At 41.5% G+C, this 14,762-nt stretch overlaps 1 protein-coding gene across 2 annotated transcripts; it reads left to right on the top strand.

The window, feature by feature from the left end:
* Nucleotides 1-445: 445 nt before the first annotated feature.
* On the top strand, nt 446-14,396 carry LOC145437489 (importin subunit alpha-3-like). 2 transcript variants are annotated; one of them, XM_080314749.1, is made up of 13 exons: nt 446-787; nt 861-992; nt 2,514-2,766; nt 3,599-3,685; nt 3,751-3,847; nt 5,468-5,585; nt 6,456-6,587; nt 6,851-6,979; nt 8,991-9,095; nt 9,874-10,014; nt 10,211-10,304; nt 10,963-11,054; nt 13,233-14,396. In XM_080314749.1, the coding sequence occupies exons 1-13, from the start codon at nt 722-724 to the stop codon at nt 13,323-13,325; spliced, it is 1,539 nt and encodes a 512-aa protein (XP_080170875.1). In that variant the 5' UTR covers nt 446-721; the 3' UTR covers nt 13,326-14,396. The 2 variants fall into 2 exon arrangements, with proteins under 2 accessions (XP_080170875.1, XP_080170873.1); XM_080314747.1 differs by having other exon boundaries at nt 453-787; nt 2,502-2,766.
* Nucleotides 14,397-14,762: the final 366 nt, after the last annotated feature.

The following is a 14,762-nucleotide window of genomic DNA, read 5'->3' as shown; positions in this document are numbered from 1 at the left end:
TGGGTGTCAGATTCCATAGACTACTCCTTGTCGCTTCGACATCTTCCTGTCTTTTCATTGTATCGCATTTTTGTGGTGTATTGAACTGATAAAATTGCTAATAAACCAATGATGATGATGATATAATACTAATAATATTTTCCCTTCATTCGGCCATATCTTGGCTACAGTTATGTTTGTCTCATTGCATCGAAGTTGACAAGGACCAAGATACGACCGAAAGACAATGAAAGCTTTTAGATAACGAACTCCTCTAAAACTGTGTAAAACGGACATCAACTAATCAGATTCCGCCGCGACGATTTATGCAGAGCGCCGACCTTCATGCTTTTCAACTCGTCCCGTGCGTACCAACAAATTTTGAAATTCCATACACGCCGGGGTGGGTCTTCTCCATTTTTCGCTCTCCTCTGACGTTATCGATCATGTTATCGATTGCTATGCGTGTACTTTGTGATCTTTTGGCTCCCCTTTAGGATATGTGTCGGTTCATTAATTCACCGTGATCGGTTTCTGATTACGTTTTTGAATTAATGAACGGGATTCGCGAATAACGATCGATGCTGATTTACAGTGTCTCGCTGTGTGGCAATTTTTGGCTTTATTGTGTTTGTCGACTGTGGCCTTGTACTTCGTTGCTGATGTCTTCATTTGTCATCTTGACAGTGATCTCCCGCTGTTACTTAATCAGGATTGAGTCGTGCCAATTACACTCTCAACCATGAACGAGGATGATAAATATAGCAACCGTTTCCGTAGCTGGAAACACAAAGGCAGAGATCAAGAGGTGAGTTTTATTCCATTATTTGTGTGAATTTATTCTCTGTTTCCAACGATAAATTACTATATATATTTAACAGACTATGCGCCGACAGAGGAATGAGATGTCGGTAGAATTAAGAAAACAGAAACGCGATGACACGTTATTAAAGAGGCGGAATGTACCTATTGTCGATGACACTTTGGATGAGTTGGACACTGATACAAGGCCGGTAAGTTTGTTGAAATATTACATGGAGAAACATGATTTGCAACTTGATTAGTAGGCTTATACATTGGTGTCCTGTGCTCACACTATATTTCAATTTTTGTTATCATTTTTTATCAAATTACTTCAACTTGGAGAATCATCGCTGCTCACCTAGTATATCGGGCAAAACGTACCGTGATTCCAGTAGGGTAAATAGACATAGTTATTTAGTGACGAGTTGAAATATTGCATGGAACTTGATTGGTTACCTTTATTGGCTTGTATGTATGTCTATGTATCATGTTCTGATTTGTCCCAGTCTTTTTAACGTCGTGCAGAGTTATTGAAACGTTGAAATATTACTTTAAGAATCCTAACTTGAAATTTGATTAGTAGGCTTGTAGAACTATGATGTTATGTTCTGATTTGTCCCAGCCTTTTTCGGGTTGTAAAAAACTATTCCTATTGTCACTACCACTAATGTAGCTCATATCCTAAATATGACTGAATTTTTCCAATATTAAACAACACATGATGTGAGGCCGTGAGGGTGAAACACTACCATAAATATAAGGTGTGTTTTGTTGTAAATGCGTATTGGCTCGCCTGTGCCTAGTTTTGCCCAAGTCTATATGACTAATAAAAGTGTTTCCAGTTTTATGTCATTACAAATCACAGATTGTGATTGACTTGCCACATTATACTCGAAATACCTATCTGACTGAACATTAATAAAGGCACCCGTGGTGTAGCATTCGTTCTGTACAAGGTGTTGATATGATTAATGTATTATGATTATTGATTGGCAACGCCTGTTATTTAAATCTTGCCTTCGATTCCAATCAAATATATCAAAATATTGTTCTTGAACAAATAAAAATACTTATAAAACCCGAATTTGAGTGTCTTGTAATTATAATTAATATTCTCGATTCCTTTGGATATAATGGCCCTTCCGACCCACTATAGTGGTGACAAGGTTTGGTTCTCTTAACTGTAGACTTGTGGAACCATTCACATTATTCGAGCGGTTCAACTTGAACTAGCACGCTTCTAAAACTCCTTCTGACTTCTAAGATAAGCTTCAGACCCAATTAAGATTATTGAATGTGTGTCTGTACCTGCTGTTGATTTTTTGTGCCAATCATACCCAGTGAGATTATGTGCTTCCGTCACATTTTAATCTTGTGGAACGGTCGGATGCATTTGCGTGGCCACTTCAAACAAATGCTGCTGTTGAAGTGTGTGTAAGATGTCTTTATCTAATTCAACACTAAACAAGCCAAATTGAATTTGAGTCAAAGTTCTGTTGAATACGCCGCCAGGCTTTCACATTCGGCGCTTTCACATTCGGCGTGTCACACCTCAAGATACTAATCAGTCAAGTAGAACTATCTAGTTATCCTATCTAGTTTGAATTATGTCTCGCTTGGCTTGTTGGCTATTGTGATCATCACAGGCAATCAAATTTCCGAACTCTTTGCGTCTCGGCCCGCCTGTAACGATTTGAATGAAAATCTATTGTTTTCAGTCCACGTCCAAGCTGGAAGAAATTGTGGCGAACGCTACGAGTCAAGACAACGCGATCCAGCTGAACGCCGTGCAGCAGGCGCGCAAGCTCCTCTCCAGCGACCGCAACCCCCCCATCGACGACTTGATCAAGTCTGGGATCTTACCTATTCTGGTCGGGTGCTTGAGACGGCCGGACAATCCTTCGCTGCAGTTTGAAGCGGCTTGGGCGTTGACAAACATCGCCTCTGGGACTTCGACGCAGACGCAAGCAGTCGTTGATGCGGGTATGTTGTGGTTTATACCTGTAGCTCCTGGCGTTATCTCTCAAGTCTGTCTGGTAGCATTTTTTGAGGGGGGGGGGGCACGCTAGACCCTCGTCAATATCATCGCCGTGGAATGAATAGTAGCTCATGTCCTTTCATGTTTTGAGAAAATGAAGTTTTTGTGAAATTATTACCATTTCTTTTTGGCCCCATGGTCATGATTCTCACATGGTTTCAAACATGATCATGACCAAAGTGGCAAATTTACAAAAACTTGATTTCTCCAAAATGTGAAAAACAGACATTTAAGCTACTCTGACTCCGCAGCGACTATAGTATTTATGGTGAGGAAACTTGTGATCATTTTAAAATCTTTCGGGAAGGAGACAAAGTGTTGGTTACGAGCAAGTCGTTGGATATAAATATGGTTTCAGTGCACAGCCTGGGCATGTTTTTTTCGTTCTATTGTTGGTCATAGTTATTTGTACTATAACTTTGTGATTTTGTTCACAATTGTTGTTGACCACATTTGTTTTCTTGTGGAAGTTTATACTTTGGAGTATACACTAACGTTGTTATAACGCTGACTCTGAATTCATGTTAAACGCCTACACGCACGACTAATGAATACGCCTACCTATCGGTCGATATGAATTATTGAACGCTGTAAGTAATCAGTCTTTCCTGTAGACTTTAGTACTACGGGAATCAATCAGTAGTGGTGCTGAAAAATGTAATCTGCCCGACTCGCGGTATTATATTTCCTACTCTGTGCTTAACTCACTACCCCGGAGGGGGGATCTGTCAGAATGCTGCAAATGCTTCATGCAGTCCTGCTTTCTTGTGTGTGCAGGCGCGGTGCCGCTGTTCCTGGAGCTGCTGCGGTCCGATCATCAGAACGTTTGCGAGCAGGCGGTGTGGGCGCTCGGAAATATTATCGGTACTGTTGTTTTGTTTTGGTGACGTGTTGTCGCGGTGTGGGCGGAATGTTCTGTGCATTGCCAGGTGACGGTCCGAAACTACGGGACGAAGTGATATCTCTCGGCGTGGTACCGCCTCTGTTGGAATTCATCAATCCGGAGATTCCGATTAGTTTTTTACGGTGAGTTCTTGATTTGCTGCCGTTTGTGACTGTTGTGAATGCGGATCGGACGATTTTTAATATAGTTTTGGAAAACTTCTATATCCTGTGAATTATTTGTTGACGATTTCAAACGTCATTGGCAATTCTAATCACCAGTGGCAGCTTGCTGGGTATCAACCATAAGAAACGACGTTCTGTTGATCAGTTCAAGACGTTAGGAAGGTTTTGAGCACGGCCGGCCAAAAATAGGACTAGTCTGGCTGCACTTCTTGTGATGTTGATGACTGAAATATCAGTTCCGACGCATTGGCAGACCCATGGTCCAGTCACATTTTTGGTAGATCTTCGTACGTTACAATTGAGTAGAATATTTTGCGGTAGATTAATCCAAAGTAAAAATGTTCTTCGTGCAATATGTTATCACTTGATTTATAGCTTGTAATATTGTTACCCCTCCTGAAAATACAAGAACGCCTAATGTACCAGACTCAGTCGAGCTATATTCGCAATTGCGAGAGAAAGTGTCGTCCAACATGTGACCTTGCGCTCGCAGAAAGACCGTGGACGATGAAACCTAGGCACAAAATGATCGAAGGTTTCGATATCGATATGTTCAGGCGCCGAATAGTGCCAACTTGCAAACGTAGCCCAGCGATATACAGCTGACCCGCAATATACTCCAGTAATAATATTGTTGACCTATTATTCACCTACAAACTTTGAAATATTTTGGCCCGCACAATGGTTCGTCGATTGCATGTGGCCCTTGGCCAAAAAGGTTGGCCACCCCTGGCTTAAACAGGGCTTCCCAACCTTCTACTCCAGTTCGTGACCACTTACAAGTTGTATTGCGCGTCCCGCAATGAGATGTGACCAAACAAAAATGGAAAACAAATCAATGCGAAGAGAAACCATGTGTACGCATACGATTCACTATCAACGCAAAAGTTGAGCTTGCATATTATGTAATATATATTATCAGATCAAGTCCAGGCATATTAGCTTGATTTTCCTACACGACAGATATATAGAGTACCAAAAATTGCGGTATACCAGTTTTGGACTTGTAGGACCTACCTATAAAATTGCTATGATATCAATTTGTGGTTCAGTGGCATTCCTTAACAACTAAAAAACCGTCTATGACAAATTAACTTTGAAGCTGTAACATTAGTAAGCCCGCTCTGAACAAGCCAAGGCGTTGTCGGAAAGTGCAATAAAATTGATACGGTAGAAACTGTACCGAATTATGTTGATGTGTTGTGGAAATGACATTGTTTTGTTTCTGGTACATGTTTGAAATTTGTACACATTTATACTCTTATGACATCATATGTGATACTGGAATACTCGAGATGAAGCGTTTCTTTTGTTAAACTGTGGTCTGTGTGCTGGCGTACACAAGTTGACTAGAAAACACACCGGTATGCTGTATGAACATTTTATATAATTTGGTTTTGCGTCCATTAGAAGTGCGGATGTATCGATTGCGTCGAATCGTTCCATGTATAAGATTACTTTTGAGTGCGCAATTAATATTCTGAGCGCGATTGATTGTGTGGGAGATAGCGCCCGATCGTATGTGAACCGACAGCTGAATTGGATGTGACGTGTAACGGGATATTTGGTTGTACGCAGGAACGTTACCTGGGTCATTGTGAACCTTTGTCGGAACAAAGAACCGCCACCTCCAATAGATACCATCAAGTCCCTACTGCCGGCTCTGTGCGAATTGATCCACCACCCTGATAACAATGTACGTATGCATCTTGCCTATCTTTTGAAGTTTCAATTCGAGCCCTGCGTCGAGGAATGCTGGCTTGATGGGAAAGCGTCTTGTGAAATATGTGCTGAAAATAGCGTTGCGGAGGTTGAAATGAATTTCATTTGTTCCGTGGCATGGGTGTTATGTTATGACAGTACGAGAATTACATTGGTGTAATTGACTGAATAATATCTGCTAGCAACTGGTGTCCTTCGAAAGAGAATCAATCTCTTCAACCGGTGACTGTTACGAAATGTTTGCTGCATGGTCACCAATGTTTTGTGTACACATGCCCGTGGGTACTCTGCGTGAAATCGCTGTGCTGTTGACTCACCGATATTACCATTGTCCTTGAAGACTAGGCTTTGATTTTAGAGCGAGCTAATCAAAATTCTTTAAATTACTTGGATGTATTGATTTAAATCCGCTTCAGAGTAGCAGTTAAATTGCTTGCATAACTTCAGTACAGTAACAGATAGTATGCTAACAGCCAATGTGGTAATGACTCGTTGTGGAGTAACAATTCTTGATTGATTCGGTCACGCCGCCTTGTATGGGCGTTGTAGGCTTTTCGCTAACTAGGTATATTTGCCATGCCGTTAATGTCGCGTTTGATTAGTCATTCTTGCCGAGCGAATTCCTCTTGATGTATTGCTGAATGACGGTGGCGTGTCAAATCCTGCCACTGTGTATTAGCTAATGAATATTTGGCCTGATTCGTGACCTATGATTTGTCGATTTGAATGCCGAATGATGTATGGACTGTGACTGCCATTACCAATGAACCTTACGAGAGGTGCCTACACGTTGCCTGCGTTTTGAATTGCAGTTTTTGCAACGTTCGTAACATTTGTTCTCCAGATTTTGGTCGACACGGTGTGGGCGTTATCGTACTTGACGGACGGAGGCAACGACCAAATTCAAATGGTGATCGACTCCAGCGTGGTGCCGTTTTTGGTACCCCTGCTAAGCCACCAAGAGGTCAAAGTACAGGTAGGCGTCCTGTTTTTCTCGTTTTTTGAGATCTTATTGTTCGAGGTTCTTCAAGACTATATTCCTTTGTGATAATTAACTGACTCGGAAGATTTTTCGTGTGTCTCTTGTCACGAGTTAACGGCAAAATGAGAATAAGCATGAATATGCCGATGTTCAAAGAACACCAATGAAAAAGTCTTCGAGTTGATAAATTATATTGCAATGAATGTAGTCTTAAAAGCAATATTTGATTTTATTATTCGTTGTTTTTTTGCTGGCAGACGGCTGCGTTGCGTGCCGTGGGTAATATCGTGACGGGGACCGACGATCAGACGCAGGTCGTTTTGAACTGCGGGGTTTTGGAACACTTCCCGGCGTTGCTGTCGCATCACAAGGAGAAGATTAATAAGGTGTGGTTTTGTGTCTTTTGCAGTGTGTGGTTTTGTAACATTGACGCCTGGGCCGATATGGCGTTTGGCTGGTGGATCAAATGTATATATTAGATAGGCTATAGATGTAGATGTATATATACTATATAGATATGTATGGGCTTTCTAGTTGTTGCATTGCGAGGACTACAGTCTCATTAAGAATGATAATGGTGACAGTCAGTGTACTGCAACTGCTAAGTCAGCATATGTAAAATTTAGTTGTTTTATCCATCTGACCCACTTGAGCCGATTTCGCGAACCTGGCCAATTAGCTCTGTTGGTCACATTTTCATCGAAAGTTGCACGCACTTTTCCACTTAGTCTTATACTTTGATATTATATTTATATTTTACAAATACCGGTGAACAGTATTACAGTAAGATTGCTGTGTGATGCGGATAAACCTAGAATTGTCGTCACTTCTCAAGACTTTTTATTCGACCCGCGATTCATGTCATCAACAAATAAAAGTTTCGCTCGCGCGGCATGAAAATAGTTGCCTTCGATTTTAGCGTCAAATTTATTTTGGCGTGTATTCATCACTCTATGTAGCAGCATTGTGTAAAAGGCTTAAAACTGTTTGTAAGATAGATGTTGAAATGTCGCTGACTGGAGCTTCTGACTAGGTGCCTAGCACCATTATTTTCAGTAATTTGTCCTTCGCAAATTTGTGTGAATATTCAGCGATTCAGGACTTTGCCAACAAGTTAGCTGTGAACTTCTTAACATAATCTAAGCCTCTCTGCGCATCATGCGTTTGTTTTCTCTATGCTGGTACAGTCGAAGAGGTAAAATGCCAATAATTGAGTGCCGTACGATGTATTATGATGGGCTTTGCTTATTCTTTCGCCAAAAGTTTGTGTCCACAAATGTTTGAGAGCCTTATGTGCAAACATCTCCTGTGTATGCAATCTGGTCAATACTTGGAATTGGTGTCCTAGAAATTTGACATCTGCTCAAAGGATTGTTATTAGCAGGATTTGACCTGTGCAGACACTCGTGATTATCTGTCGCCTATGATGAGAAAGTCTCCTGATGATACGTTGATGGTATTCACTTTGACCTGAGGCGACGCAATTCTTATGTTTGATCGATTATGACTTAGATCAGTTAGGGTCTTGTCTTGTTACATAATAGCGATGTCTTGGAAGGCTGATGATCAAATACTAGGTCTCTAGGTGTGCCATTTCATTATCCGTTAGTAAGTGCAACTTGTTTGCAGGATTCAAAAAATATAATAGAACCACCGAATCATTATATTTCGATATTGAATTATACAACCATTTAGAATACTGAACTTGAGAATTACACGAATCAGTAAGTTCATGTAGTTATTTTGTTCAATTGCAAGCATTTCGACTGATTCACATCAGTAATACACTGAAATATCTCCTAAATTTGGAATGTGAATCACCATATCACTGACGTTGCCTACTGATTAGCGTAAGGCGAACAGCTCTTGGTGAATATGTTAGCAATATGAAGATATTGTTTCATCTAATACTTGATCAATTATTTGTCAATGACATGGAATTGCGAATTTAATATGAAGTCTGTGAAATGATCACAAATATAGTTGCTTTTGCATCACACGGCAATACTTACTGTTCACTAGAATTGGTAAGTCTAAGTGTGCTTTGCAAAATTGTTGCTTAGGTTGAGTTTTGAAAATTAAGAGGTCTACAAACCCATCACTTTGTAAAAAGGTAGGAGACCCATTCTATAGGATATAGGTTAACTTGAAAGTTGTGACCCAATTCTACATTCGAATTGAACGGAATAAATTTAGTATACGAAATATGCGCTCATTTATAATTTTGAACCGTTTTTTTGCAAGACTTCCATTAAGGTCCTCATCCGTCGAAACGCTTTGGTTTATATTCTAACTAGTGCCGTGCATAGGTATGTGATTAGCACTGCGCAAGTGTAGTTTAGGAAAAGTATAATTTGCAGTAAAACTCCATATATTATCTGTAATTCGCCATTTCAGGAAGCGGTGTGGTTCTTATCGAACATCACGGCCGGCAATCAGGCACAGGTGCAAGCCGTCATCACGGCGGGACTAATCCCTCAGGTCATAATGCACTTGCACAAGGTAAGCGGGGAAATTGAGCATGTGTTTGGGCAACTGCATGCATTTCTGTGTTTATATTGCGTATTTTTTGTCAAATCTGAAATCATTTCATCAGCTTGCGTCGCATTGGTGAATGCATAACTGCTTATATTGCTTCTTAACTTTCACTAACCTGCCGAAGCCTTTTGCAAACCCTAAATTTCGCCTGTGGCCACATAAACAAAAATCCAACAGCTCATTACCATTCGGACACTTTGATAGTTTCGCTTACTTTTATCCGAGGTAAGCAGCGAAAAGGCGTTGTCCGAATTCAACCTGAAATCCATTGTTCCTTTCATGGAAATTCGTGTTGCGTAAAGTCAGACAACGCATTGAAAACACTATACTGTTGACTGAGTAATAAATAAATTGCACTGCAGTCGCGGTGATTGTCATTGATCGCATAATATGCACATCAGGTTTGTTGTGTGGTACAATATTTCGACACCAAACGATTCAACGAACACTGTGTACAGTATTGATGTGTAACATTATTGTATATAGGGTTGAAATAGTGTGTAGTGATTCTTGAAATGCAGTAGTGAAGGCTGAAACAGTATTCTGCTCGAGAACCATTGTTCTTGAGCATATGTCCTTTTCCTACGGTTTTAGATTCAAATCATCTCATTGTGCTGGTATTGTGGCTTTCAACTTGTGTTTTTCCCCTTTTCAAGGTTTCATTGTCAACTGTGACCGCCATTGAATTATGTCGGAAGCATTCATCTTTGTGAATGTAACGAGCAATTGTCGTATTGTTCAGAGCGACTTCCAGACGCAAAAAGAAGCCGCCTGGGCCATCAGCAACCTGACGATATCGGGGAACCCGCAGCAGGTCGCGTACGTCGTGCAGCAAGGCGTGATACCGCCCTTCTGCGACCTGCTAAGCGCCAAAGACAACCAGGTACCCGCCAGGCTTGGAGAGGATTAAGTAGTATGTAATCCAAATACAGCTCTTAATTGCTGAATATCTGGTGGTGGCGAATGTTTCCATGACAAATCTGGCTTTGGAAATATTGATCTGGCCCTATTCCGACCAAATGCTCGTCTGTGCTGTGTTCGTGGCTCTCTCTTGTCTCACTCGCTTTCTCCTGTGCTAGGTTGTGCAAGTGGTTTTGGACGGCATCAACAACACATTGAAAATGGCGGCTAGCAACAGCGAGGTGGTCGCGAACATGATTGAAGAATGCGGAGGTGAGATGTGTTGACACTGGCAATGTGCAGAATTAATATATTGAAATCCAAATCTACCGGTGGCTGACGATCACCCCTGACAAGTGTCGGCCGAAAATATTTGGGTTCGTTTCAGTACGAATATATGATTCAATTGTATATTGAAGTTCGGCACCTCCAATAAGCTCATCAAATCCAAAACTAGAATTTGCATTTGTGTCATGACAGAGTTGTGTAACGGCTGACGTTTGCGTGATATTTGCTTGATTAGAAAATTTGTATGCGACAACAAATCCAGACTCTTCAAAATCTGGTTAAAATCTTGAAATCTGTGCTTATCTCTGGTAAATACAAGTCGCGCGTTAGTCCCGATGCCACATTCTATAATTCTATTATCACATTTGTTGAATCATTTGTCATATGGTACTGTTGGCATATTTCAGACCCATGGGCTTTTGACCCGGCGTGCTCAGTAGCAAAGTACTACTTTTTCAGAGTACTTGAGCAGTTTTTCTGTTCTTCCACTACTTGAGCGGTTATGTTTTGAAGAAAATTAGGCCTTGAGTACATACTTCGAAATCTCTACTTGCACTTGATTAGCTATGATACTACTTTGACCTCCTCTGCCGGTATATCGGTGCGACGCTGCCGATTTGAACTTTGCGTTGTCCTCTTTCAGGTCTGGATAAGATCGAGGCTCTGCAAAGTCACGAGAACGAAGAAATCTACAAATTGGCCTATGACATCATCGAGCAGTTCTTCTCTGCTGATGTAAGTGCTTTTGATGCCCGTGACTACGAGATCGATAGTCATCGTTCCAAATCTAACTTTATATGGGCTTACCAATCGTTCGTGCTTGCACTAGTTGACGGTTTTTATATATGACATACTTGCTGGTCTACTGGAATAATTTTCTTGCCGAAAAAGAATTTACTGATCGATTTGCACCGTTTCCGTGTGTAGATTGTCTTCTGCTTTACGGTTGTTGGAAGCTTGAATGCCTCGTCATTTCAAATTGAATTCTATCAGATACGGGGTGACTATCGGATCAATGTAATTGATTGCGATGAGACGCAGCGTATCCAGTCCTCATCTTTATATTCGATGGTTTCTCCATAGTGTCCTATATGGTGTCGACACAGGCAAATCTCACGCCTCAGTGAAATTGTATCACGTCACAATTTCCATTTGGCTACAGGCAATTTGACGGTCAATTTTGACCGGCTTGCCGAGCATTAAATTTGGTAAAACGGGTATCAATCGAAAGCTGACTCTGCACTGATTACGAAAGTATAAATTTTATTCCGCTCGTGGCCCTGGAACTCCCACAATCAGCCTTGAATTTTTCATTGTTATGGAGATTGGCATTGAGACGCAACAATGCTGTCTGGCGAAACGAGAGAGTAGTTCAAGAGAAAAAGTTTCAGACGGCATTGTTCAGCATTGTTGCGTCCCAATGCCAATCTCCATAACAATGAAAAATTCGAGGCTGATTGTGGGAGTTCCAGGGCCACGAGCGGAATAAAATTTATATTTTCGTAATCAGTGCAGAGTCAGCTTTCGATTGATACCCGTTTTACCAAATTTAATGCTCGGCAAGCCGGTCAAAAATGACCGTCAAATTGCCTGTAGCCAAATGGAAATTGTGACGTGATACAATTTCACTGAGGCGTGAGATTTGTCTGTGTCGACACCATATAGGACACTATGGTTTCTCGTTCCCAACGGTTTTCACACAAGCTAGAACATGACACCCCGGCAGATAGCTTGCGGCAGACTAAAATTCTGAGTAAAGGATCACAAGATACCGATTGATGCCCGTTTCTCGTAGAACCAATGGAGAATAAGATTAAATAAACATGAAATTATGCCACAGCCAATAATGCTCGTCTTGTAGTTAAACGGACGAAATATACAAGTCAACAATTTACCTAATACGGATATTGCGAGCTGCCGTTACAAGTACCTCCAAAGGACAGCTCGGTTATGATTTGAATCAGGAACTGTCGAGTTCAGTGGAAATGCCACGTTTTGATCAAAATTTCACATCATTGTACAGCGCACACTTTTTGCTAGAAGCAACATTCAAAACTGTGTTCAACTAAGCATGATCACTCAACCAAACATCAATTATGAATAATCGATATTACTTGAAAATGCTGTAATCTTCATAATCTGTTGCGATTACAAATCGCGATTACTCCATGTCTGATTTGTAGGCCTATCATACGGTCTCGTATAGATTTTCAAATTCATATCCAGTCAGGACTGTAAATTTTTTTCAGATGTCTCATGGAAATTCGACATTCCAAATCCAGCTTTTAAAATATCAATTCTGCTTTTAATCTACTGTCGGCGGCATGAATTTTCGAAGCACTTTAGCTCCATGAACCATTGTCCCATCTCCAAATAGAACATTGTACTCAAGGGCTCTCTTGGCCCCGATTTTTCGAATTGTCAAGCCGGTTATGTCATATTTTGTGATACGATTGCTGGTATACAACGTTCTTTCCAATTCTCTACTAGTTGCTGACGATTACCCCTGACGAGTGTCAGCCGAAAATATTCGGGTTCATTTCAATATGAATATACCATAGCCCAGGGTTGTAACCAAGTCACAAGGCTCCGAGTCACAAGTCAATCTCACTTTTATATTTTTGACTCGAGTCAAGTCGAGTCATTTTCAATTCCCACCGAGTCAAGTCCGAGTCCAAGTCAGCGAACAGAGGATCGAGTCCGAGTCATGGTATTATGACTCGAGTCCGAGTCCAAGTCATTGTGTTGACTGCTCAGTTTCCAGTTAAAGTTTTCCTAAACCCACTTTTTTAACTCTGTTTGGTGATATTGAATGGTTTGCATTTATAATATATCAATTTTCCTCACTATTCAATTGTACGCTGAGGTTCTGTACTTCGAAGAAGCTCTTCAAATTCCCCTTTTCTTCCGCAGATCGACGAAGAGCTGGCCCCGGACAGCACGCAAGGCTTCCAGTTTGACCCGTCTGCTGCGCTACCCCCGGACGGCGAATTCAAGTTTAACTGAGAGAGAGAGAGTAGATGCCCCCACCCGGTCCCGATCTCTATCCACACTCTGTGCGTGTGTGTGGTGGCCGTCCCCGTGAGGAGTGTGTGCTGTGAGATGATGATGATGTTGATGATGATTGACGCGATCTGTCTCATCCCGACAATTTCCGAGCGCCCCCCGCCAGTCTGAGAGAGTTAGCGAGCGTGTGAGCGTGAGACAGAATTGGACAATTAGGAAATTTTCAGCCATTTTAGATTAAAATTCAAATGACTGTATTCGCAAAATCTTCGCCATCGACAAGAATTGAGTTTGGTTCATATCAAAGCTGGGTTCGTTCTCATAAGCATGAAAATGGCAAACGTCTGTACGCCAGGCTTGGCTTGTTTTGCGCTATACAGTTCAGTAGCATTTTCATGTAAGCCAGACATTAAATTATAAGCATAGAAGCGTTACACAAATAAGATTCTAATTGAAACTAGAATTATCTAGTTGTCCAAGTCTGACGTGAGAGATATATTGCTCTGTCTGCTCCGTGTCGTGTGCCTGAATGTGAAGTGTGTGCGTCGCGGGGGTGTCCGTGGCGTGCTGACGCGCGGCCCCCCCCGCTCGTATGTGGACTTTTCTTTGTGCGTGAATCGTGTGTGGTATCGGCGTCAATCCCCGGCGTTCCCGCCTTATATCGGTCTGCATCGTTTCATACGTGATGTCCTGCGTACCAGTAACTTATATATTATTTTAACCATTTCCGTATATTCATCCGTTTCTTTAGTCTCGAGCCCCGCGGCTCAGCGATCGCTTGTATCTAAGTACGAATATTTACTAATCACCGTTAAGGTGCCTAGCCCGCCCGTTATGGACTCGTGTTTCCATTTGCGTGTGTTCCAAATCCTTTGCACGATGTGTAAGGGAATGGCAGTTTTCGAAACCCCCCCCACGATTCGCAGTTTCCCCTTCGCTTTTACGAGTTTTAAGAAATGTTTCCGGTAGTCTTTTTCCATCACGGTTTCCATGACCTTGACTGTCGAGCTGTCAAACTCATCTTGTGAGCTTGGGTTTTGGATTTCTGCGAATAAAATAGTGAGAATCATTCGGGCTTTTGTGGTCGATGGGATATATTTGAGGGTATGGAACCATTTTGGACAGGGCCTATCAAATGTAGTTCGTAAAAGCGATGCTATGAAGGACAGTGGTAAACGGATCTGTGCTCTAAAGACCAGCGTCATTGTTTTATAAGCAATTTTATCAGTTCCATGCACCACACAAATGCGATACAATGGAAGATAGGAAGGTGTCAAAGCGACTTGGAATAGACTATGGAATCAGACACCCACCTTGGCCTATTCGATGTGAAAAGGAGGCATGCACACTGAATGAAAAGTAAAAGGAGATAGTATTGAAAAAAGAGACAAAATTGGGTTGGCATGTCATGGAAGGCGAGGTCGTGGTCCGGTAATC

The sequence above is a fragment of the Botryllus schlosseri genome, chromosome 4 (assembly GCF_051294905.1).
Source record: "Botryllus schlosseri isolate E-star chromosome 4, Bs_hap1, whole genome shotgun sequence".
Taxonomy (NCBI): domain Eukaryota; kingdom Metazoa; phylum Chordata; class Ascidiacea; order Stolidobranchia; family Styelidae; genus Botryllus; species Botryllus schlosseri.
Note: the sequence above shows the minus strand (reverse complement) of the source record. Positions and strands in the feature narration are given on the sequence as shown.